General features: G+C 40.9%; 2 protein-coding genes across 8 annotated transcripts; one reads left to right on the forward strand and one right to left on the reverse strand.

Moving 5' to 3' along the window:
• Window positions 1–166: 166 nt before the first annotated feature.
• Window positions 167–9,579, reverse strand: ankha (ANKH inorganic pyrophosphate transport regulator a). 3 transcript variants are annotated; one of them, XM_004081146.5, is made up of 12 exons: window positions 9,118–9,579; window positions 8,076–8,292; window positions 7,888–8,006; window positions 7,658–7,741; window positions 7,400–7,570; window positions 7,191–7,325; window positions 6,614–6,706; window positions 6,437–6,529; window positions 2,410–2,539; window positions 2,215–2,338; window positions 2,035–2,134; window positions 167–867 (listed from the first exon to the last, which is right to left on the reverse strand). In XM_004081146.5, exons 1-12 carry the CDS (start codon window positions 9,211–9,213, stop codon window positions 751–753), a joined length of 1,479 nt encoding a protein of 492 aa, XP_004081194.1. In that variant the 5' UTR covers window positions 9,214–9,579; the 3' UTR covers window positions 167–750. The 3 variants fall into 3 exon arrangements, with proteins under 3 accessions (XP_004081194.1, XP_078794729.1, XP_078794728.1); XM_078938603.1 differs by lacking the exon at window positions 167–867 and adding an exon at window positions 966–1,058; XM_078938602.1 differs by lacking the exon at window positions 167–867 and adding an exon at window positions 1,617–1,919.
• A 6,220-nt stretch (window positions 9,580–15,799) lies between these two features.
• myca (MYC proto-oncogene, bHLH transcription factor a) lies at window positions 15,800–25,268 on the forward strand. 5 transcript variants are annotated; one of them, XM_078938169.1, is made up of 3 exons: window positions 15,800–15,820; window positions 23,377–24,044; window positions 24,264–25,268. In XM_078938169.1, the coding sequence occupies exons 2-3, from the start codon at window positions 23,399–23,401 to the stop codon at window positions 24,893–24,895; spliced, it is 1,278 nt and encodes a 425-aa protein (XP_078794295.1). In that variant the 5' UTR covers window positions 15,800–15,820; window positions 23,377–23,398; the 3' UTR covers window positions 24,896–25,268.
• The last annotated feature ends 150 nt before the right edge of the window (window positions 25,269–25,418 follow it).

Raw genomic sequence — 25,418 nt, forward strand, 5'->3', positions numbered from 1 at the left:
CAAAACTACAATGGTTGCTATGGAGATAAAACCTATCAAATGAACTCTTTACAGCTCCAACGAGTAAATCGCTCGCGGATTTAATTTCAATTCTTTCAGAAGTTTTATTCTACCGTTGGACATGTCTCCCCCCGAAATCAAGTTATACACCAGTTAAGCCAAAGGGTTAATAATAAAGCTATTTATTCATCTAATAGGAATGCCTATACAGTATATACAGTACATAGGATCGTCTGAAAACTAGCAGGAAAAGGTTTAGGGGGAAAATCTGACCACCAGACTGCATGGATATGGGAACAGTTGTATTTTAACACGCAGTGATGGAGCGAGGGATTCCCGACCCCTCCAGGCAATTAAATACAGAATGCATTACCTATATAAAACAACAACAATCTGTACACCTTTGAATGTAAAGTACAATTGCACAACCCAACAAGTCCCAGAACTATTGAAACTCAAGCAAAGGCCTTGCATTTAATCTTAACTGAAAATCTTAAACTCTGGATTTTTCCAGCTCCACTGCCACTCTACGGACCGACCATGTGTACCGCAGTGGAAAAGGAGGAGGAGCTTCTATTTCCCTCGTGAACCGATAAACGTGAAAATGCTGATGAGAAACTGAGAGAAATGTCGGAAGACGCGACTGCATTGACAACAGATGGATGAAATTTTCGGTGGTGCATGGCTTTCTTTACAATGTGCGTTTGAATTGTGGCCAAGGCCCTCGAATCTGCAGAAACCGTGCAGAGCTCACTCCTGCTCCTCTTCGTCCTCCTGGATGGCGTCCATCTGAGCCCTGGCGCATGCCTCGCTCATGGGGGCGGAGTCTTCGGCCTCCACCACCAGCTCGTTGGACAGCTCGTTTCTCTGCCAATCATACGGGGGAAACTTCAGTTGGGATTTATTAGGATTCAACAAACTAAAATACATTTGAAAGTTGAAAATCTAAACTCCTCCCTCGTAATGAGCAATTGCCATCGTCATTTGAACTTTCTTCCATTTGGGATTATGCCGTTTTTAGCCAAAAATACGATGTCGTTTTCTAGGACCTCGTTTCTGGAGAGCTGCAGGAGTTCATTAGAAAGTGGGAATAACCCCGCCCCCCTTCCCTTCTAAGTTGCAGAGCAGGGAGCTTGTGGCCCACCCAGTATATTTCTACGTCACAAAAAAGCTCTTTTTTTTCTTAAACAGCATTTTTTGCTCCCTATTCACAATAATAAAAACCTCAAATGCAATTTTGAGCTTAAATTTCTCAATGTCCTAAAAATGTGTCAGAAAAATGCCACAAGAACATGTTACATTTTCTTCAGAGAGGGTATTTAACAAAATATTCATGCTACACAGCATGTTTAATAAAGACCAGGTTCCAGGTTACTGAAAAATATAGATTCAGGTTTTAATGTGTTTAAAAAAAGGCCTCCAAAGATGCAACTCTTTCCCTAACTTTCTTGTCTTTGTGTTCATCTATAGTCAGTCTAAATCTGATGTTTTTGTATCTGTATTGTACAGAACACAAATCCTGACAAATGTGAAGAAGCAGGTGACTCATCCTGCATTCAGGGCTTAGAAAGGTTTTCCATCTGAAGAAGAGGCAGACGTGAGGCTGATGCTGCTAACTGTGGCTGCCCAGCTCTTGTATTTTAAGACGCAGCTGTCATGGGAACTTGAGTCATGGACACATGACTGTGGGACGGACCAGTCAAGGTTATGTCTTTCTGCACGTGAGGAGCTCTTAAACGTGACCTTTTCTCTCGTTTCAACAGCCTTTTTCTTTATTTTTATTAGCAAAATTGAAGTCTTTCAATATTCATATGTACTTTTTGCCTTTAAACAAACATGTTGATGTTCCTAGAATCAGGGAGGAATAAAAGGTGGACTAACTTCCTGTTTCTTGTATGTTCCTGGAGGTGATTTGTCCCCTTTTAAGTAAAAGAGAACATTATGTCTGGAAGGAAACACCTGTTTAAACAACCCTGCAGAAAGCATTAAATAGTGTATGCTCTCATGCCATTATCTCGGCTCAGGTGTTCTCACCTGCTGTCGATAAACGTAGCCGGACGCTATGGCAACCATTGTTGACTCGCCAACAAAGCCTGCTAGCAGGGATCCAACTCCTAGCGTGGCCCCGTGAACCCTGGAACAGAAGGCATTCAGGTGAAGTTGCAGAAGAGTGGACGTCTGACCCCGCCTCCCGGACTCAGCGGGTTGACCTACCCCAGATAAGGTAGCACCACCAGGCTGGCGATGAGGACAATGATGCGCAGAACCGAGCTGGGCGCCAGAACAAAGGTCTTTTTGAGGGTCATGAGCCATCCGGTCAAATGAGCCCGGACCGTCACTGCACACAAAAAGGAAACGTCAGAACGGCGCCCCACATGAAGCTCAGAGAAACGGGGAGGTTTCCGTCACCTGGCACAGCGAAGAAGGAGAAAATCCTGAGCGGGGCCACACACAGCTCAGCGAACGCGTAATCCACCCCGATGACGTTTTCCAAGATCTTCTCCGACAAGTTAGGAGTCCAGAACAGCGCGAAGCAAAGCTGGACAGGAGCAAACACACAAATGAAAGCACAGGCCTCATTACACTTCACTTAGCAGGGGTTCGGGGGTCAATGTGGGCTTCTGGAGCTCGCATCAAAACAAGCCAGCAGCTAAAAAACATTGTTTCTGGAAGCCTCGTCTGTGGCTGCATTACCACCGGTGTGTTCAGAGGAGCTACAAAGGCTCTGATCTCTGCATGAATAATGCAGCGGGTCGTTTGAAACGGACACATGAAGCGGAATTTCTTTGCCCTTCAGTTGGCGTAACTGCCTGCTGGAAGCAGCAGCAGGAACCATATAGAAATGAGGGACATTTCAGCTCCACGAGGAATTTGGAAGCTGTGCGAGTGTTGAACTGCTGGAGCTCACTGATTGCTGCAGAACATCCACAGCCATGTGACTTATGGAAACTGGACTTTTGAACGAGCACAGAGCTGAACTTTTATTGATCCTGTAGAAAATAATAAAAAAGGTCATAAAGCTAAAGTACACAAGAAGATCGTCTGTTCTAATAGTTTATGGGTTCAAATTCATTTCTAAGCTTAAGGGATTTTTTTTTAGCGCAAATTTAATAATTCTCCAAATTTTTAAAATGGTTACAGCATCAGCAGACAGGTGGGGTCGTATCAAATAGATGCTGGGAGGCCAAAAAAACAAATATATTTTTTTATCTATTAAATTACTTTGCATGAACACAAACATATTTATTTAAAAACTTCAACTCAATAAAATTGTTACATTAAAGAAACCTGTGATGCACGGCAGTAGGGCCTTCATGATGTGGGTTCCTGGTTCATAATTGTTTTAAACACAGATTAAAGAATTAGGTACACAGAATTACCACTCCGATCATCTTTTTATCTAATTTCAAAGCGTTCCCAGTGGTCTTTTCATTATGATTATGCCGTCTTTTGCCAAAAATCTAAATACCTGTCATTTGTCTGCAAGTGGATGCATCAGTCTGGGGCGGAGCAGGAACCTGGTGCCCCACCCAGAATATTTTCTACCTCACAAAAACAATAATCTCTCCTCTGCTCCAGATTTGAATGAAGAAATACTCCGAAATGCAATTTTAAAGTGAATTTTTCCTAATATATCATCAGATAAATGCCACACAAATATTGTTCAATACACCATTTTCATTGGAGTGGGTCTTAAAATAACTAAATAATAAAAACAGTTTAAAAAACTTATAAATGTGGACTTTTAACAGGAGGGGTCAGTGTTGTGTTAAAAAAAAGGATTAAATCAGTTCTGCAGAAAACTCTCAGCAAAGCAGGAACAGTTTTTTTTTTATTTTTTTTCTAATACTACATTTAAAATCCCACGAAAGGGAAAATTGTCTCTGCATTTGACCCATCCCCTGGGGGAGCTGCAGCCGAGCGGGAGGCAGTAGCGTTAAGGGTCTTGCCCAAGGGCCCTCACTGGGTGATGTTAATTGCTCACCATTGATATGGCCCCCAGTACCGTTGTTCATTCCCCAATGGGAATCGAACCCTGGTTTCCTGTGTGGTAGCTTCTCACCTTACCAAGCTACCCAGCCGCAGACTATCGTCTCCCCTAAACGTGTTGCAAAAAAGCTCATTTTTATTTCCCAGAGAGGGAATTCTTGTGTTTTGTGCTCTGCAGTCTGTGTGCGTTTTTCTGCAGTAATCTGTCCTCCAAACACAAACCCACGCCCTTCCTGGGAAACACAAACAAAATCCTAATCGTTTCCAGGCTTTTGCGTCAGCTCTTCCCTCTGTGGGACTGCGGCGTGCCGACGCTCTGCCTTTCACTGAAGCCTCAGATGTGCCCAGTTAGCGCCGTAATCTCAACCCCAGATTTGCACTGCAGATTACAGGCCAAACCTTCAGGATTTAACCCACTCATCTTTTGACTGTCAATCAAGATATTCAGATAAAATGCCACAACTTTTGGATCCTCCATGATAAAAGAATGCAACAGATTTCTAGCATAACTGCCGTTTTAATCTCAATCTGAATAAATCCCTGCAGGCAGATTGTGACCCTCTGCTTCCCTCCCAAACCCAACAGTCACCAAAACGCGTCTGCTCTTGGCTTTGCTCTGCAGAGCTTTTTACAGCGCCGTGTTTGCACAGTCAGATTATGCATGTGCACGTTCTCGGTTTACGCACCAATCAGGGTTAGTGGATGTTTACACGAGCACCTCAGAGCTAATCCTGAACTAGGAAACGGAGTCTTCACCTTCAGCCTTTCATCTCTGCCTGCACAAAACTGTAATTATCCTCTTTAACCGTGCATTTAACTGGAGAGCTGCGGCATTTCCGCCGCTTTGCTGCTCCGCCTGAACACCGTTTGGACTCCCGATTCTACCCAAACCAACTAAAACGGTTATTTTTCGGTTCCTGTCAATGAGCAGCAAAGAAGTAAAGGTCACGATAGAAGATCCAAACGTCACGTTTCTCAGGGGACGCTTGACGTGGTTTATGTGATCCTCAGAACCCAAACATGAGTCATTTCGCATCAGTTTACCAGACATCATCACTTATCTGTGCAGATCAGTGAAACCACTGTCGCCTTACTCTTTATTTCCTAAATAAAAAGATGAGACACGTATGCTGACGTCTGGAACCAGCTCTGTTTTCCCGACAATGGTTTGTCGTTTAATAACGGTACCGGTAAATTGCTGGTTATTTTTCGTCCCTGCAGACCCAGAACACGTTCTGACATGATGGGGAAAAGCAGCACACGCCCTAAAATTTTTGTTTACAACTCCACATCTGCTGCACCGGCCTCCTTCTCCTCCAACCTTTGCCACAAACATCCTGTTTACCCTGTCTGAGCTGGAGAAAGGACGTGGAAAACATTATTTTATTACTTTTTACCCGTTATTTTTAATCTAAGTTATTGAGTTGTGAAGTTGCTTTAGGACAAACAAAAAAAACTTTCAGTTCAGTCATTGTCCTGTTTTACACGCAAGAAAAGCAAGTCAAATACTTTGTTTTTTATAGAAAGCTGCTTTCTTTGTGCAACAAGTTATGGTTGCCACCAGCCAGCATGCATTCTTTAGAGCACGTCTCTGCATATCAGTGGAATGATACGGTCGGTCTCAGGACCAAACCTCATCCACAAAATGACAGGAAACTGAAAGTTTAGAGCTGAAACATCTCAGCTGACCTCTGAGGAACCAAGAGGAACCTTCAACAAGCAAACATATATCAATAACTAACATCCTCATTGTTTCTTAAGGACTACCTCTGAGGAAAATTGTGTTTTTAAAACATGGTCTTGTGGGATTTTTTTTTTATGTTCGAGGACATTTATATAGAAAATTACGTTTTTTCTGTATTCATTTCATTGTGAATCAGGAGCAAATGAAAAGATTCAGTTTGTAAAAAAATAAAAATAAAAAAGTTTTGTGATGTAGAAGCTCCCTACTCCGCTCTGGAAGGGAAGGGGGGCGGGCTCGCTCCTCGCCAACGGTCCCACTCCCAATTCAAAGGCGAATTTGAAATGAGCTACTTCCGTTCTCCAGAAGTTAGTCCTAAAAATCGTCCGATTTATTGGTTTCAGCTAAAAACGACAATCATAATTAAAAGACCACTGAGAAGATTTAGAAAGTAGATCAAAAGATGATCGGAATGGGACTTTAAGAGTTTGGCAAAAGTGAGAAATCTAATTCTGCAAGTAACTTACTTTTTTTTGTTTTAGAACTGAGTCATGTTTGAGAAAAATCACCCGATTTATCTGATGTTTTTTTTTTTTTTGCATGAGGAAAGGATTAAAACCCTGATTTCTGGGATCTCAGAAACAAATCTTTTCAGAATGCAGATCAGATCTAAGATGCATGTTTGAAGGGGGGGGATCTCTGCAGAGATTCCTGTGTCCAGGCGGCTGCTCCAACCACAAACCAAACAGCGGTGGATCATCTTACCGTGAGTGACAGGATCACACAGCAGAAGGTAAACTTCATGATGTGGTTCTTGTTGACGGGGCTGCTGGCGCTCAGCTTGTTGCTGGGATTGTTCTGTCGGAAAGTGAAGCTTCGTTAGCGGCGCAGACACATAGAGAGCCGAGGACCGGCGGCGGCTGCAGGGAAGGCCGGCTTTACCTTGTCGAAGGCCGGGTAAACGGCTCTCAGCTCGGTTAGCCAACCGTACGGCATGTGACCTACGGGATATGTGGCTGTGAGTACGGCCACCGCCTGGAATGACAAGAAGGCAAACACTTCAGCTCCAGAAATACCACACAGCTAAATTAACCCCCACCTAACAATAGCCTCTTCTCACTATCTTCATGCTTTTCGCAGGTTTATCACATAAAAGCTGCACGCTTGTGCGTGGAGCAGGCAGGAGCAGCGGGGCCGTGTGGGAATGTTTTCACTGGATGTGATCGTGGCTGGAGTTTCTCATAGACGGGTGAATCATCCAAACCACCAGCAGTGCAGTCAATGATTTCCAGTCCGTTCTGGTAAACAGCTTTGTATTGTCTCTAGTATTCAGGGGTCTGTGAAAGCCAGAAAGATCCAGAAGGCATCTGTTCGCGTTTCAGCTGCAGTGCCTTGAAGGGAAATTTAATCCGTCTGCTTCATTTGGCGGTAAAATCCCTCTCAGGGCCCCTTTGTCGCTCCGTGGAGACGGAAGAAAGAGGCTGGCTCTGAAATAAAGGAGGTGATCTGATGCACCCACCTCTGTGGCATCCGTGGTCCCCTTGAGGTCACGCGACACAAAGAGGTTGACGATGGGTCGACTGATGCGCTGAGTGGCGAGGATGAGGGCCAGGGGCCACCAGAAGTTCAGCATTTTCCTGATGGTGGCGTCACCCTGCACACATGAAGAGTTCTTCCCAAAGCTGTTCCTAAAACGTTCAAGTGCCATCTGTAAAGGGTGATACGGACCCCCACGTCCAGCCCACTGGAGTCTGGGATGTTGTCGTGAATGTTGCAGTAATAACCCAGACCGACGATACAGAACCGGACCAAGGCACCCATGTACAAGGAAAGGATGGGGATGAGCAGAGGCTCCACGCATTCCAGATTGCTTTGCAGTAGAATGGCAACAAACACGATCTGCAGGGTGACACAGGAGGAAAAAAAAAAAAAGATCAATTAAAAAGGATGGACTTGTCTCAACAGTACAGACACTCCAAGCATTACCTGGGCCACCACATCTGAAATAGAGGCCGAGCCGACAATGACGCTGTGCTTGTGCTTGAGGAGTATCCCTGCATGAATCCATGCCTACAAACAGAGCAGGAAACGGCTTACGTGCGCTGGTTTTTACAAAATAAAAGACCAGCTAGAGGATTAAAAAAAAAAAGCATCTATTTTTAAATCAGGTGTGTTTAAACCCATGCAGATTAATCCTGCCAAGTCTGAACACTCACCATCGCATCCAGCAAAGGGAACGCCGCCAGATACAAGAAGGCCCGTCTCGTTTTGCGTCCCACAGAGTCGTCCACATGGTGGAGCTTATTAATGATGTAGTATCCCAGGTCTGTGTAGGCTGTAGGGAAACCGACAGGTCAACACTTTGCGCATCATCTCAACACAAAGCCGCCCCTGCCAGACATACCGATCAAGATGTGCAGGATGAAGGCGATGACGCCGGCCGCCAGCATGCAGAAGATGGCTTTCCTCCGATCCCGCTTGCTGTTGACAAACACCAAGCCCACATTTTTGAAGTCGCTCATGGGCCCGGTGAAGAACTTCATCAGGGAGTAGGCCAGGCCGTAGCTGGCCAGCATTTCCACCGCATCCTCCTTGACTTTGGCTATGCCTCTGTTGAGAGCCTGGAACAGATGTTACGACCAAAAGGAGATAGGGAGAGTGTAATCTCTGACCAGATGACCGGCTTTTTAACTGCCCTGCTGTTATCTAGGAGAAGTAGAAGGTGGGATTTTTGCTAAATCAGACCTGAGAAGGCTTTAAAAAAATAAAATAAAATAAAATAAAAAACACCCACAACACATCTGAAGGGCATTTCTCAACCATTCACTTTTAACCCTGGAGACCCCAAGAACCATTTTAAGAAATTTGATTTAAAATGTAAACATTATATTTTTTTAATAAAAATAAATAAATAAAAACAAGACAGCAGTTATCCAAGGTTAAAAGAAACCTCTCCGAGTTATTTTTATCAACTATTACATAAGATTAATCCTGTAGTCTTTAAATAGTGACTTTTATTTTGACATTTCCTCTCTTGGCCTGTCAACCACAGGCCAAGAGAAACGGGAACGAAGGGAATGTCAAAATAAAAGTCCCTACTTCCAGTCAACCAAACAGCAACGGTTGATATTAAACAGCCTTTTTAGGCCTTTTCTTATACATTTCCAATATAAACCCCCAATAGAAAGCTTGGTGTTCGGCTAAGCTAGCTGAAAAACGCATCTAAAAATTAGCCAAAAATATATACATTTTAAGCTTTTTATTATTTCATTTCTGAGTTAAATTTAGTTTTAAATATAAACAATGATTTTTGATAACAACGCGTCGATAAATCCATTGAGTTATTGAGGAAAATGCTAGCAGGTGCTAGCATAAAACAGCGCATCCGTCGCCGGCGTGGTGATGGGGGTTTAAACCTGAGGGACGAGGAGCCGCAGAGCCGTTACCTGTTCCCCGAGGTCGATGGCAACGTTGGTGATCGCCAAAGGCACCAGGAACCGGATGAGGGGCCAGTAAGGACTGAGGGATGGAAACTCCACCATAGTACGAGCCGGGCTGACAGAGCGAGGTGCATCTGCCTCGGGTCGTGATTGATTTAAAAAGGAAAATGGAAAATCAGAGCGCTGTCGGAGCACCTGTGTTTTCGAGAGAGATCAGCGGGCGCTGAGTGGGGCGGAGGCGAGAGCCCGGGCGCGGCGCGGAGTCTCTGCGAGATCCGACTGTTGGCGTCAGATCGGTGCATTTTCCTCCAGAACCATCGTCGCTGTCTGTGTGTGCGGGGGGTGGAAGGAAGGAAGGAAGGAAGGAGAGCGCGCGAGCGGTTGTGATGATCCGTTAGCCTCGCGGCTCCTGTTATAACTGCGCCAGTGCTTGTCAACCCCCCCCCCCCCCCCCCCCCTCTCCTCCCCTCACCAGCCGGTAGGCTGGACCCGCCGCCGCTGCCCGCGAGGGAACCTGGCATCCCGGCCGTGACATCATCACAGCGGGTGTTTACATTCAGCGTGTTTGTTTTACCTTGCCGCGAGGGCTCAAGGACACAAACGACGCCGAATAGTAATTCTGGAATATCGCTTTGATGTGTGCAACTTTACAAAAAGAAAATAACTGACCGAATAGAAAAACTTTACCTAAAAAGTAAAAACTCAAATGTATGCTTTTTATTATAATTATTATTAACCGGGTTCATTTAGACAGAAATATATACACCTTCACTTTTAGAACCAGAAATAAATGGTGTCAATAACTAGTGAAATACTGACATCTTGTGGACAAAAGGGGTAACTGCGGAATTAGAATTTTCTTTATTTTCATTGTTAAATTATGATCTTCTCTTGGTGTTAAAAAAACAGCTTATGCTTTTTACTATTAATTTTGACAGGTTTAAAATTGGTGTCAAAAATTATATATGAAAGTCTGGGTTGAATACAAAAATAACGTTTAAATATGAGATGCAAAATGATTCCAAGTAAATCCTTTGCCCCTTTATGAACCAAATATAGCACATGTTGGTAATGATACAGTGTCTTATTTTTTGTTTAGTAGGTTGACAGCTCTGCCTGTTAGTTTTAGAATGACACCAGCTTATTGTGGCATTGAAAAGTAATGACAAGACTTAAATAATCCACTAGAAATGCAAAATAAGTTTGACTTGGAAGATATATTAAATTTTATTGAATTTAATGTAGCCACATGTGACTCTTTAATCCCTCCATAGTGTCTCTCTGGCTGAAGAAAAATTGTATATTAATCATCAAGAGACTAAGATTGCTCCACACTTCCTCCAAAATGCTTAGATTTCAAATACTAAGCTTAACCATTCATTAAAAAAACAACTTTTTAGTCCCATTTTATCTTATGCTGCACAACAATGGTTAGTAGGGGAGTTGCTGAAACATTTGTGTATTTTCTTTAAAAAAAAAAAAAAAGAAATTTAATGAATCATAAACCAGTAAATTTATATTTATGTTCAGGTTAACAGCAGCGGTAAGTAAAAGGATGATTGTTCGCCTAAGAGAAAAAGGTATTTTTGTGTTCCATAGCTGCACAGGAATTCTTCTGGTTGGCACGGGAAACTTTCATTTTGAGCAGAACGTCTGTACAAAGTAAAAAACTATCTAGCATTTCAAGAAAAAGTTAGTTCCTCTTTTCTGTTTTGTTTTTATTTGACCCAAAAAACAGATATAATTCATATTTGTTATAAAACTAACAATGCAATGAATGAAAAGCAGTATAAAGTTAGATCTAATTAAATAAAATAATGTATTCATTTTTTATTGTTTATTTTAGTGTACAGCACTTTGTGTTTGCATGTATTAAAAGTTATACATCGATAAAGTTTAATTTGAAGGAGCCAATGCATGCTCCATTTTTCTTTTGAATTACATTTTAGAAAAGAGACTAGACCTGACACTAACTGCAAGAAAATGCTACAATAAACCACTAATAATTCCAAATTTGCTGTATAATTCAATAATGTTGACTAGAAAAACTCAAAAAAAAAATTGTAGGCATTGTAAAGAAATGTAATGCCTAAAATAATAAACAGATTTCCAATCCTAATCTATAAAAAGCCATTTAGGTCAAATATTTTACACTAAAATATACAATTTCGTTTTTTCTCGTTTCTTTTGTTTAGAATGATTTCTGTGGTCCCTTTGTCTGTTCTGTGATTTTTCCAACATGCAAAGTAAAGCTAAGCTTTCCTGTGATATTAGAGCTGAAATATCGCAGGAGAGCAGCTTTATTTTAGACAAATGGAGCCTCCTGCACCCTTGGATTGGTTGTTTCTTTCTGTTCCTTCCAGCTGAGTTCAGTTTGTTTTGACCTGAGTTTCCTCTGCTGACTTTGTCTAAGACGCTGACTAAAACCTTGCTGTGCGATTCTCCGTCAAAACACAAACTTGTTTTGCCTGCAGCCTGAGGGAGGATCTGCTGCGGTTCGAAGCTGCGACACGCTGTTTTTACGAGCAGCACTTCCACATCAAGTCAGATGTTTGCAGAGTAGCTCATACCTGAAATTCATCCTTCAGGCTGTTTTTCAAAAGGTTTTTTTTTTTTTTTAGGGAAGCTGATGTGTTTTTCCTTCAAAACAATCTTTTTTTTAAGTATTTTAACCAACAGAATGCTTGTAATCAGCTGGTAAATGTGTTTTTATGTCATTAAAAATCAACATTTGTTCTCACAGGTACTATTTAAAGCCGTCTGAAACAGATTTTCTCTTCTGTCCCACAATTAGGCAACAGGAAAATTTGGTTCAAGTGATCTTCACGAAATTTCATGCCGTCAGCTTAAGTTTACAACCACAACTGACGATTTGTTGACCTTTGACCTTGCAAAAGGGTCAACTATCTATAGTACCTTCTACAAATTTAAACTCTTCCCAGCAATCGACTAATAACTTCTCAAGTCATTGGGAAAAAGATGCTTGGGAAACATTTTGGAGTTAGAAGTTTTAGATGTTAAATGGCTTTAGTTACTTTTGCCGATTCTTCTAAAAGTTACACGGATCTTTGCGGCATCCCCAGGCAACAAAAACATAAAATGGTTGCTATGGAGAAAACGGAAAAGTCGCCATTTAAAAAATAAAAAACATATTTTTTTTAAATGAATTTCTCCCATGCAGCTCTGACTAGGGAGGCTGGGGGAAGAGAGGAAGACGGAAGCATCTGCTCAGCCGGAACGAGCAGGTAATAAGGGGGCGAAGGGGAGGGCGGCGGCAGCGCCTGCAGACCATTCAATGCCACTTACAGCTTTGGATTGTTTTTAGATTTGCTAAAATGCTTTCAAAGATGAGGATGCTCCTGAACCTGAAAACTTTTATTGATCCAATTAAGAACTTGTAGTTTTGAAAACATAGTAGCAGTCTAATAAATCATATTTATACAAAATTTATACCCTTTTCCACATATTTCTACATCCTCACTGACCAACCTATTCACCCATCAAGCTGAGTCTACAAAAAACAGATTTTATGTTTTGATTTTTCCCTTTGTTTACAAAAGAACATCAAATATCGAGAGAAACTTCTATGACTTGAAGTATTTTTTAATTAGTTCAACTGCTATATAATTGTAGTTAATAAAAAAGAGTCATGATTGCTGCCCTCTGGTGGTCAGACTGAGCACCTACAGCCTTTGGCTGACCCCTTTCAGAGTTGTTATCCAGATTACTGTTTAAAAAAAACATATTTACACACATTAATCTCAACACTTTCCCAGAGAGTTTTATAGTTTTTTCTAATTTTTTATCTTTGATTAATTTTTACCAATAGTTATGTTTTATTGCTAAAATTTTCTGTTGTGCCATCTGACTTCCTTTTACATTATCGTGATTCAAAGACGTTTTTTTTTTTTTTACCTGATAATTAACGTTTCAGTTATTTATGTGTTTCAAATGTCTTGAATTACTTTTGACTTTATGTTAAAAGTACATAAACCACACTATTTTGTTCAGGATTTCTTTTTGAAAAATTGTAATTTTTATTGTAATGCAGGTCTTGAACAGGTCAAATAATATAAAACAAAAGTAATGTCTTTATTTACTTCTCTAAAGCAAAGGTTTTTGCGATGGATAAAAAATTCAATCTTCAATTTCTTGCCTTAAAATCCTGTGAAATATTTTTAAATGCAGTGAATCAAATCTTTCTTGTTGTAATTATTATTTTCCTTTTTCAATATATATTTCCCAATTAAAATATTATGATGTATATATTTTATTGTCTTTAGTCTTACAATTCTGATGAGTTTAGCTGCTTCATGAACAATGAAACCAGTAATTGTCATGATTTATAAAGAACATTTTATTTGAGTATTTTTTCCAGAAGACTCCAAAAATGTTTTTTTAACTTTATTGAACACAAAAACATTTACAAACAATGGAAACCAGCACCAAAAATTACTAGATTGACAAACAACACAAATAAAATGCATTGAAATAAATTGTAAATAAATCAGAGAGCAGAAGACAGGTATTGGCAAAACTTACTGCTTTTTTTATCTTTTATTGTGGTAATTCATTTATCGGTTTGGTTACATAAACTTAATTATTGTGTGAAATCAGTAGATAAATTGTGTAAATAAAAACAGTGCAAATTAAATTATTGCAAAAGCTGCAGTTATCTATTTTCAAAAAATGACAGGTATATATGCTAAGGTTTTGTTGTTTTTACAGGTTTCTTTGATTTAGCAGTTGATACAAATTGTTTGATAAAGATAAGGTGACTGTCACTACACTGTAGATGCAACATGCATGATGCAGCAGTTCCTCCTAGTGGCGAAAAGCTGTCATTACATCACACTTGAAATCGACACTAAACCCAAATTCTGCTCAGTTTTTCTGATCTCCAGAAGGTTCAAGTTACACAGTTTAGTAGATTATTACCACGATTGTGTTAATAATAATTTAAACAGTAAATCATGTGATTCAAGATTCCACAAATTACAACTGTTTAACCAGTTTGTGAGTTGATTCCAGCAGTTTCCTACCTACTTTTGCCGATTTAGACATTTCAACCTCACTCTTTAGGTTAGGGTTTGAAAAATCAATAAAGCTGTATTTTCTTTCTTGCTCCATTATCATCATTCAAAACAAAAATATAATTAGCTCCTGCATTCTTGGACTCAATCTACAGATTCGTCTGTTGATAAGATCGTCTCCTTTTCTGACTCACTGCCTCTTTTAGGTCAAAAGTTTTTTTTTTATAATAAAATTATTTTAAACTTCTGTCAAAATTAAGCGGTATTTGACGAAATAAGAGGGCGTGTGCTTCAAAAAACTTTAAAACCCTCGTTCGGGTTTCAGTTTGTGCCACCACGCAAAGTATCGAAAGCCTTTTTCCACATTCAGCTGCTCTCTTCACTTTTCATTTACAATTCTAAATGAGAAATGAAATAAGTGATTGGATCGACCCCATATCATGATACTGCCACCAAACTAAGTTTATAAGAGGAATAAGACCGTTGGAGCTTTTTGAGCTACTTTCTATAAATAGTGCTGTATAAAAAAAGATTGATTTGATTTTTTTTGGTTTGTTTTTTAATACTAATCTGTTTTTTAAATAGTAAAGGAAAAAGGTCTGGAATAAACAGCTGACGGAGATTTCAGACTCTTCCGATGACGACAACAGTTCTCATTCAAAGACGGAAGATCACATTTCAGCAGAATAAAACAAGGAATAAAGAATTTTCAAAAAGTTAAAGTCTTTTAAATTGTAGGGGATGGATTAACTTAAAAACAGTGAATGCACATTCTGAAATCCCAGTCTGAAATTTGACCTCACATGTACATTTTGCTGCTTTTAACTCACTTTGAGTTTAATTTAGAAAAAAAACTGCCATATAGTTCTGATGCTATTTCCACCATTAGCCTCACAGATTAATAGAGAAACATTTTTGATGTTTTAATGCCATCAATTCTATTGATCTTGGCTTAAACTGAACACAGAGCTGTTAATCTAAAAAGAAAATGTCTATAAAATAACTTTTCAATGAAAAGTATGTTTTTCTTTTGTTCTTGGATATTAGTTTTTGTGTTGTGTTCTTTTTTTTGTGCAGTTAAAACCATTTTTAAATAAGATACGTTTATTTTTGGTACCACTGACATCTTTTGTAATCTGCTTTTTTGCTTTCTACATTAGTTTTTCATTTGTTTTATCCCAAATTGATTTTTTTTTGTCATTCAAACATTTGAGTCCTTTCTTGATTTTTTTTCCCCCTTTTGGTGGATCTGAAGGTATAAAGGGTCCGGTTCCTTTTTTGGTCGAAGCTCCAGAATCAGAAATCAGGAAACACCGAAGAAACGGGACAGAGAAAAGCTTTTCTGGGTTTTGCTGCTTCATCCTTCATGCTGACAAAGGTGTGTCTACAGAATGAGATCATCTAGAGAGATTTCTCAACAGCAGAGCTCAAAATGTGCAATGTGAGTTTAATTTACAACTTTTGTTTTTGTTTCTTTGGTTCTGATTCCGTATGACTTTCTTTTCTAGTGGTGCCGTCTGTTTTGAGAAGTGTACCGGTCCCATCTGCCGCAAAGCAGACCCATATGACTACGCTACCACCCCCATGCTGCACAGCTGGGATGGTGGCTAGACCTGGAATTAAGATTTTGGCTCCTATGGAAGTAACAAACGGTCTCTCTGATGTTTGTCCCGAAGGTATGTTCTCAGTTCATGGTGGTGCAGGAATTGCTTTACCGAAGATAATCATCCCACAGCTGGAGGCTATATCGTCGTGGAGTGGACTCACTTATTTCACGCCTTAACAAAAAGAGATTCATCTCTGGAGCAGAAGTTTCTCACCCCTGAGGTGATGCAGTATTGTCTGGACGGATGGGACCTTCAAGCCATTTTCCATGATATCAAAGTCGGAGGCTCAATGTTTGAGCTCTGCCTTCATGTGCATCCACAGGGGGGCCTACATTTAACCCAAATTAAATGAATTAACCTATCAGATGCTTCTTAAGCTCAAAATGAAATCACACGGAGTGTTAATGATTGTTTAAATAAACCTTCATTAATGTATGTTTCTGACTGACAAAAGTGGCAAAAAATGTCCTTCCCTCATCATTGCCGACATTTAACAAAAGAAAATGTTAATATTTACTGCTGTTAAAGAAAAAAAAAAGGGAATTCAATATTTATCAATAAAGAAAATGTAATGTATGTAAATATCTGGTTAACAATCCCTCTGTCCTGTTAAAGCAATCCGATCTGAACAAGAAAACAGAAAGCGGACACTTTGTTGCCTGAACACATGGATGTGTGGCTGTATCAATAACTGTCCGCTGCTTCCATCAATAATTAATGACACAATTAGCTGTGGAGCAGCCTGATGGATCTGCATGGCTTTCCCCTGTGGACCGCTCAGCAGGCAGCCTCCCCCTTTGACTGACGCTGAGCAGATATCGATCCTCCCCCTCCGTCCAACTTCCTTTGCGTTAAATTGTGTCTTGGTTGAAGGAGGAGGAGGAGCACACCCTCCATCCGTCAATACGTGTCTGCCGATGTGTTGGTCTGACTGCCGTGAGTGCAGCGTGTGCACATGTTCATCACACGCCATCAGCTCTTCTGGGAGTCGGATCACTCTCTCTGTGCTGATGGAGGAGAAAACACGGATTCAGGACGTGTAAAGGTTTCTTTAGATGTTTACGCAGCATGTTGCTGTGGTCGGGCCTGAATGAAGAAAGCTTTTAGATTTGATTAAATGGTTAAAAACTCACACAATTGACTCATTTGTAAATTGAAGAAGTAGAAAATGACCCAAAAGATCCAAATGAAACTATTTTACCAAAAAAATTCAAAAGTATTCATGAAATTGACCTTTCTAATCCAGAAATGGGCATTTTTTTATATTATTAAAGGTTCATCTTGAATAAAATCAAGCACTCCCTTTGACTTTAAGGGACAAATTGTATTTAAGCACACTATTTGTTTGTTAATTTGATTTAAATAAAATGTTTCAGCATCAAAGGTTTATGTTTTTTATATAATTTAAGATAAGTAATCATGGCACTAGCACCCCACATTTCAAGATTCTAATGAGTGTTTTAATTTATTTGTTTTGTCAAAAAAAACAAACTAAAAAGTGGGGGGAATTTGTAATTTGCATTTAAAATCTCTGTCCATCAAGAAAGGCCGCCGCTCTAAAAGCATCTCTCCGTGAGCCCGACTGCAAATATCCGGAGACAATAAGAAGCCCAACCACAGCATCTGCTGGTTATGATCAATATCCTCCTCACAACCTCCCGGGGGGGGGCAGGAAACACATGAGAGAATGACAGAGGGGGGCACAGAAGAAAAAAAAAGCAGATGGTGCAATTTCAGTTTGGGAAATTCCTTCCCTGCTTTCTGAAAGCAGGAGGAACTCATAAAATGCATCTTTAATGTTTCTTAGCTCCCCGACCGGCAGACTCTGTAACGACCAAAACACCTGTTTCCATCCAAAAACGGTGTCAAATACACTAACTGACAGATGTTTGAAGGATTTTATATCACATTTATTACTTTTCAATCCAGTCCAATTAAGATAAATATTCAGGGACTCGTAATTATGATTATTTCATTATTTAAACCACGAATCATCCAATGTGTTTTGACTGGAAAACAAATTAAATTAAGTTTTATGTGCAAGTATGACAACAGAAAGGTGTATTTTCTCCATAATTATTAAGTTTTTTATGGTTTCATGTAAAAAAGGAACCCTCTCTTTAGGTTGTCTTGGGTTTATTGGGAATTTAAATGTAAACAGTAAATGTTTGCAGCTTCATTTGATCTGAAAATGATGAGAAACGGATTGTTTTAGACAAATTTTCTCAAAAGTCCACATTTATTGTGAGATTCGTCTTCGTTCTCAGTTCCACAGCTGCTTACATTATCCAAATTGTTCTATTTTGACTCAGTAAAAAGAGCAGCAAAAGAGGCAAAGCCTGAAACTGGGATGTAAAAAGGATTTGACGTCAAAACCAATGGCAAAAATGCCCAAAAGTGCATCTAAATGTTAAGCTATTTGCTGTCAAACTTTTTCTTTTTTCATTTGTTTTTGGAAAATCATATTTTACTCCCAAACCAACAGTTTAAATAACAAGACTGCCTTTTATTATCTTGCTTGTTTAATGTCTTTCATTAGAAAAAACAATTTTTACTACTACTTTATCATTTAGCAAGTCTATTGATGAAACTTGATTATATGACTATGTTGTAATTGCAATTATTTATTGATTTTTTTGACAGAGAGAGAGAGAGAGAGAGAGAGAGAGAGAGAGAGAGAGAGAGAGAGAGAGATAGATAGAGAGATAGATAGATAGATAGATAGATAGATAGATAGATAGATAGATAGATAGATAGATAGATAGATAGATAGATAGATAGATAGATAGATAGATAGATAGATAGATAGATAGATAGATAGATAGATAGATAGATAGATAGATAGATAGATAGATAGATAGATAGATAGATAGATAGATAGATAGATAGATAGATAGATAGATAGATAGATAGATAGAGCTCAGCATAAATTAGCACAACCCTTTTAAAAAGGACTAATTTAATCAGTAGCTCAATGAACAAAAGATAAACGGTTGAGGTTGAGTTTTTTATCCTCCTGAGACCCGGCCCAGTCATTTATGTCCTCTATAATGGACATTTTGTTTACCTGTATATTTCTGTCCAATCCTGTACTTTTCACAGTTCATTGATGACATTTTCGAGGATCTGTTTTTGATTTAGTTGTGTTCCAACTACCGGGGAATCACACTCTTCAGCCTCCCTGTGAAAGTCTATGCCAGGGTACTGGAGAAGACAGACAGAGAAGACAGTCCGTCCGATAGTCGAACCTCAGATCCAGGAACAACAGTTCGGTTTCCGCCCTGGTCGTGGAACAGTATAACAGCTCTACACCCTCTTTAGGGTGCTGGAGGGATTGCGGGAGTTCGCTCATCCAGTCCAGATTTGTGGATTTGGAGAAGGCGTTCGACTGCGTCCCCCGTATCCTGTGGAGGGTGCTATGGGATTATGGGGTCCGGGGAGCCTTACTGAGGGCTGTCCGGTCTCTGCATGACCGGAGCAAGAGCTTGGTTCCCATAGTCCGCAGTAAGTCAAACCTGATACCAGTGCATGTTGGACTCCGGCAGGGATGCTCTTTATCACTGGTTCTGTTCATAGTTTTTATGGACAGAATTTCTAGGACACAGGCAGGGGGTGGAGGGAACTGGTTTGGGGACCACAGGGTTTCATCTCTGCTCTTTGCAGATGATGTTGTCCTGTTGACTTCATCAAGCTGGGACCTCCAGCGTGCACTGGGGCGGTTTGTGGCCGAGTGTGAAGCGGCTGGGATGAGGGTCAGCACCGCTAAATCTGAGGCCATGGTTCTTGACCGAAGAAAGGTAGTTTGCCCTTTCTTGGTGGGTGGAGTATCCCTGCCCCAGGTGGAGGATTTTAAATATCTTGGGGTCTTGTCCATGAGTGGGGGAAGACAGGAGCATGTGATTGACAGGTGGATCGGAGCAGCGTCCATAGTTATGCGGTCACTGTTTCGGTCCGTTGTGGTGAGGAGAAAGCTGAGCCAATAAGCAAAGCTCTCAATTTACCGGTCGATCTTCCTCTGTAGCAGATGGTCCAACAAGTAACAGAAGAGTGATGCAGAATTTTATTGTTTTAGAACAAAATTGAATGTTTTTTGGGTGAATATCACTCTAAAGATTTAATCTGCTCCTTTTTTCTGATTTTCCAAATTGACTTCTATTTTCACAGGAATATCGTCCTGTTGTCCTCTACAGTGGACATGTTGGGAAATTAAAATAAAAAACATTTTTAAAAAAATTAAAATTGTAAGGTGTTTTTTTTAGGCCCAAATAGATAGGAAATCACACAAAAACAAAAATTGTAAGACACTTTTTTTCCCTCGGTTCTCAAGAGGATATAACAATTCTTTAACTCCATAACATGAAGTTAAGGTTAATGATCTAATTTAGATCACATAATCTTCAGTTTGACTTAAATTGGTTGAAGCTGCAACAAAAGCTACTATATCTAGTATATCACCGTCATCATTTTTAAGAACAGCATCAAGTCTTCTAGGCATGGAAGGAACAAGTTGGCGACATATTGCAACATCTATCTTTGTCTGTTCTTTAAGAAGAACCTCTTTTGGAGCCTGGATGCTGGATGGTGAGGATGCTGAACTTGTGGCTTCAGAATTCCTCACGGGTGTTTGATCGAGTTCAGATCAGGGGACATACTTGGCCATTTAATCAACTTCACCCTGTTCTTCAGAAATGCAACAGTGGCTTTAGAAGTGGGTTTTGGATCATTGTCATGTTGGAAAAGTGCTAAACGTCCGAGTGCATGAAGTGATGGCAGCATCTTCTCCTTCAGTGAAGAGCCGTACATTGTTGAGTTCATGACACAGTCGATGAAATGCAGCCCCCCCCCCTTCACATCAGCAGCACTCATGCAGCCCCACATAATGACACTGCCACCACCGTGTTTCACTGTAGGCACCATGCTTTTTTCTTTGAAATTCCTCACCTTTTCAACAAGCGACGATCTTTGTCTCATCACTCTAGAGTTTTCAGTCCCAGTAGTCTTCATCTTTTTCAGCATGAACCCTAGCAAGTTCTAAGCGTGCTTTTTTGTGCATGGGCTTTAGAAGAGGCTTCCTTCGTAGATGATAACCATGCACGCCATTCCTCTGCAGTGTGAGCCGTATGGTGTCACGGGAAACAGGTACTCCAGTTTGGCTTTCTACTGCTTTAGCTAACTGCAGTGAACTTGCATGTCGATATTCTTCAGCCCGTCTCATCAGAAGATGCTCCTGTCGAGGTGTTAGCTTCGGTGGACGGCCTGGGCGTCTCTGTAAGGTGGTTGCACTTACATCTTTATTCATTTTTTGGAGCCGTTTTTATACCGTATTTTGAGTAATATGTAAAGCTTTGCAGATCTTCTTGTAGCCGTCACCTTTTTTGTGCAAAGAAATGTTTTCCTTACTTGGATTTTGGGACAATTCTTTTCCATGGGGAACCATTGCTGACAGCATGAAATGGGAAGGACTTTTCTTTGTTAAGAAATACCCTTTTAAAGAAATACCCTGGGTGCTGGACACCTCTTAAATTAATCATTAGACTGAATGCCTGTTAATTAGAATTTTGTAGTCTTAAGTTTGGCTTTTCTTCCTACTGGGGTGTAGGAAGAAAAGTGTTTGAATTAATTTGTTAGAAAAATCACTTTAACATATCTTTTTTGCAATTATGTGGCCCATGTATTTTGTATTTCACAGAAACAAATGTAGTCATTTATGCTGAGCACTGTGTGTGTGTGTGTGTGTGTGTGTGTGTGTGTGTGTGTGTGTGTGTGTGTGTGTGTGTGTGTGTGTGTGTGTGTGTGTGTGTGTGTGTGTGTGTGTGTGTGTGTGTGTGTGTATAACAATTGTTTTTACCCATTATTTTTTCAAGCAATGTTTGTTTCTCAAATATATTTGAAAATTTAATTTCAGATGCCGCTATTTGTCTTGTTTTTTTTATTTATTTAATTTCTCAAAATTTTAAATAAAATACTTTAAATCCTTTTTATTGAACCAACTGTTGATTCAGGCTTGATTTCATCAGTGATTTCCTCTGTGCTCCCTGTGACCTTTAACCCACTGCTTTGCAACCTTTGAACGGCAGAGGGCGCTCGAGGCGCGTCTAACCTCCTCCCGCGTTTCCACGTCGCAGCACCGTCCTTCCAACCATCTGATTTCTCTAATTGCTTCCTTCCTGTAGTTAATTGGTGTCAATCGGTTCAGCGCACAAACGAAATACATTCTGTTAAAGAATCGGGAGATACCTCACACCTTTAGTGTTTATGCGTGAAGAAAACACAAAACTGCAGAAATTGACTTTTGGTCCAATTTCAGATTCTGAGCTGCAATCAAGGTAAGCTTCTGCACCTGTGATGCACCTTCAGCTGTAGATGAAGCACATCTACTTCAGTTAGATAATTAAACAACAGATTTGTATTGGAGATTAAATTAATAAAATAAGTGTTACATATAAATATATCAGCTGATTGTAGATGTCATGAGTCAGCTACAAAAGATTAGGCGGGGTTTGGTAAAATAGTGCCCACTTGGGTCACTATTATTTACAAGAAATGACTTATGTACAACATTTTTGTATAATATATTTTCAAAAGTGGTATTGTGCTGCAAAAGTAAAGATGTTTGAGTTACAAAATGTAAAAAAAATGTTAATAGAAGTTAGTTTTATTCTCACTTCATATGTTTAAATCAAATCCCATATTTGCCTTTTTCTTATAAAATAGTTGTGTAATGTTGAATTATTGACTTAATGTTTTTATATCAATCTTTTTTTTAATTTTAAGACTTTTAATACAATTTCCACACACAAATAAAGTTTAATTGTAAGAAAAATAAGGAAAAATCTTTTATTTTGTATATTTGTCATTTTTCTGCCTAATGAATCTTCATCTATAGGGGAGTTTTTGTGGTTAATCTTGAGTTGTAGTTTGTGTTAAAGCTACCATCAGATTTTCTCTTACCTAAAATAGCCCCTCCCCCTACTCTAGACCCACGTTTGTTGGTAAAATAAAAACGTCCACAAAGTGTACAGACATATTTAAAAAAATAATATCGGTGTAAAAATGAATTTCAAGTAAGATTATGTCAGAAAAACGTGAATAAATATGACAGGAAATTCTCCTGGAGCCCAGACGAATATTCGCGGCAAAAAGAGAAGCGGAAGGAAACGGGCGGTGATGCGGTCGTATATATTTGCGGCGCCTGGGCCGCTCAGCTGTGAGTCTCACGTTGCTGATGACAGAGAGCGCGTCGCTGCTGCAGCGAAGCTCCACACGACGGATTTTAATGCTCGCGCACAGGAATATTTCGCCTCTTCAGCGCTCCGCCTGCTTTGCGCCAATTTCAACTCTTTTAAGAGACATTTAAAAAAACAAAACAAAAAAAAAAGGTAAGGGAGGGGTGGGTTTCAGCACCTTCCCACGCCAATTTAGCGCAGTTACCAGCAGAGTCTGGAACTTCTTTCTTCGGCGGCTCGGTCAGGTTCAGGCGCCTGCTGCAGCGCTGGTGCATGCAGGGTAATGTGTGCACGTAGGGTCGGTGCTTGTGGAGTGACCATGTGATCTTGGTTTCACGCCAAGCAGCTGCCGCGAACCTCTCCAAGAAGCCCCACTAATCCGTTCTCTCCTCCAACCAGATTTCGGCGTAGGGACACCATCATGCCGCTGAATTCAAGTTTGGCGAGTAAAAATTATGACTACGACTATGACTCCCTCCAGCCCTATTTCTACTGCGATAACGAGGAGGAGGATTTCTACCCTCAGCAGCCGCAGCCTCCGGCACCGAGCGAGGACATCTGGAAAAAATTTGAACTGCTGCCGACCCCTCCCCTCTCCCCGAGCCGCCGACCGTCCCTGTCCAGCCTCTTCCCCTCCACGGCGGATCAGCTGGAGATGGTGACGGAGTTCCTGGGCGACGACGTGGTCAACCAGAGCATCATCTGCGACTCCGACTACTCCCAGACCTTCCTCAAGTCCATCATCATCCAGGACTGCATGTGGAGCGGCTTCTCCGCCACGGCCAAGCTGAAGAAGGTGGTCTCGGAGCGGCTGGCGTCGCTGCACGCCGCGCGGAAGGACACGCCGGCGGCGGACTGCGCCGACCCCGCCGGGAGTGGCGCGGCGTGGAAGCTGAACAGCAGCTACCTGCAGGATCTGAACACGTCCGCGGCGGAGTGCATCGACCCGTCCGTGGTGTTCCCGTTCCCGGTGGCGGAGACGCCCAAGCAGAGCGCGGGGACGCCGCCCGTGAAGGATCTGGGGCTGGACACGCCGCCGAACAGCGGCAGCAGCTGCAGTGACTCAGGTGAGCTGCACGTGCCTTCATCACGCAGACACACCCCTCTGAGCTGCAGCTGCAGGCTGCAGCCCCCCTCTGCAGGAGGGGACCACCATTAGGCAGGAATCTAGGAGTTGGTGATTGAGATCAGGTTGTCAGGGAGGAGCGGTTACACCCATGACATGACAGCTGATATGAACCTGCATGTTCTTTAGAGATGCTCTAACTCATTTCCTCTTTTTGCAGAAGATGATGATGATGATGAGGATGAAGAAGAGGAGGAGGAGGATGACGACGAGGAGGACCAGGAGGAAGAGGAGATTGATGTGGTGACGGTGGAGAAGAGGCAGGCTGTGAAACGCTGTGAACCCAGCCCGCTGGAGACCAGGCATCACAGTCCTCTAGTGCTGAAGCGCTGCCACGTCTCCACCCATCAGCATAATTATGCCGCCCATCCATCCATGAGGCACGAGCAGCGGGCTGTCAAAAGGCTGAAACTGGAGAGCAGCAGCGGTGGAGGAGGAGGAGGAGGAAGCAGCAGCCATGGTAGGGTCCTCAAACAAATCAGCAGCAACCGCAAGTGTTCGAGTCCCCGGACGTCTGACACCGAGGACTACGACAAAAGGAGGACTCATAACGTTCTGGAGCGTCAGAGGAGGAACGAGCTCAAGTTGAGCTTCTTCGCACTGCGAGATGAGATCCCAGAGGTGGCGAACAACGAGAAGGCCGCCAAAGTGGTGATCCTGAAGAAGGCGACGGAGTGCATCTACAGCATGCAGTCCGACGAGCAGAGACTCATCTCATTCAAAGAGCAACTGAGGAGGAAATCTGAACTTTTGAAGCAGAGACTGGCACAGCTGCAGGGCTCTCGAGCTTAAATTGATAGCAGACTTTTTGTTTGTTTGTTTTCCTTAAAAAAAGTTCATGACTTGATGTACAGTTGTTGTTGCATGCAAATGCAAAAAAATGGTTGGTCTGGAATCTCATTTGATTTCAATGTTGAAACTGCCTCAGCTGACGTTATGGGTGGATTAAGATATTTAAAATTTTATTTTTATTAATAAAATGTTAAAATGGAACCATCCTGTTTGGAGGTTCCAACTAAAATATAAATTTTTACTTTTGTTTTTTTGTATATATTTCCTAAGAAAATGTATTTTTGGAACTCGATTGTCTGGATGTTCAGACTCACTGTTTGGCTTTTTCATTATGTTCATAGGTTCTTTTTGAAATATAAAATGTTTTCTTGAAGATGTGTCCTGATTCTCATCTATTCCATGCATTCACACAAGTGGGGGGATAGTGCATCACTTAAGCAATAGACTGACGTATTTAGATGTGTATCTGTAGTTTAAGTATACGAATGAAATATAATTTAGGATTATTGCTATTTTGCGCAAA

This window comes from Oryzias latipes, chromosome 20, assembly GCF_053564925.1.
Source record: "Oryzias latipes strain Hd-rR chromosome 20, Olatipes_Hd-rR_3.1".
Taxonomy (NCBI): Eukaryota; Metazoa; Chordata; class Actinopteri; order Beloniformes; family Adrianichthyidae; genus Oryzias; species Oryzias latipes.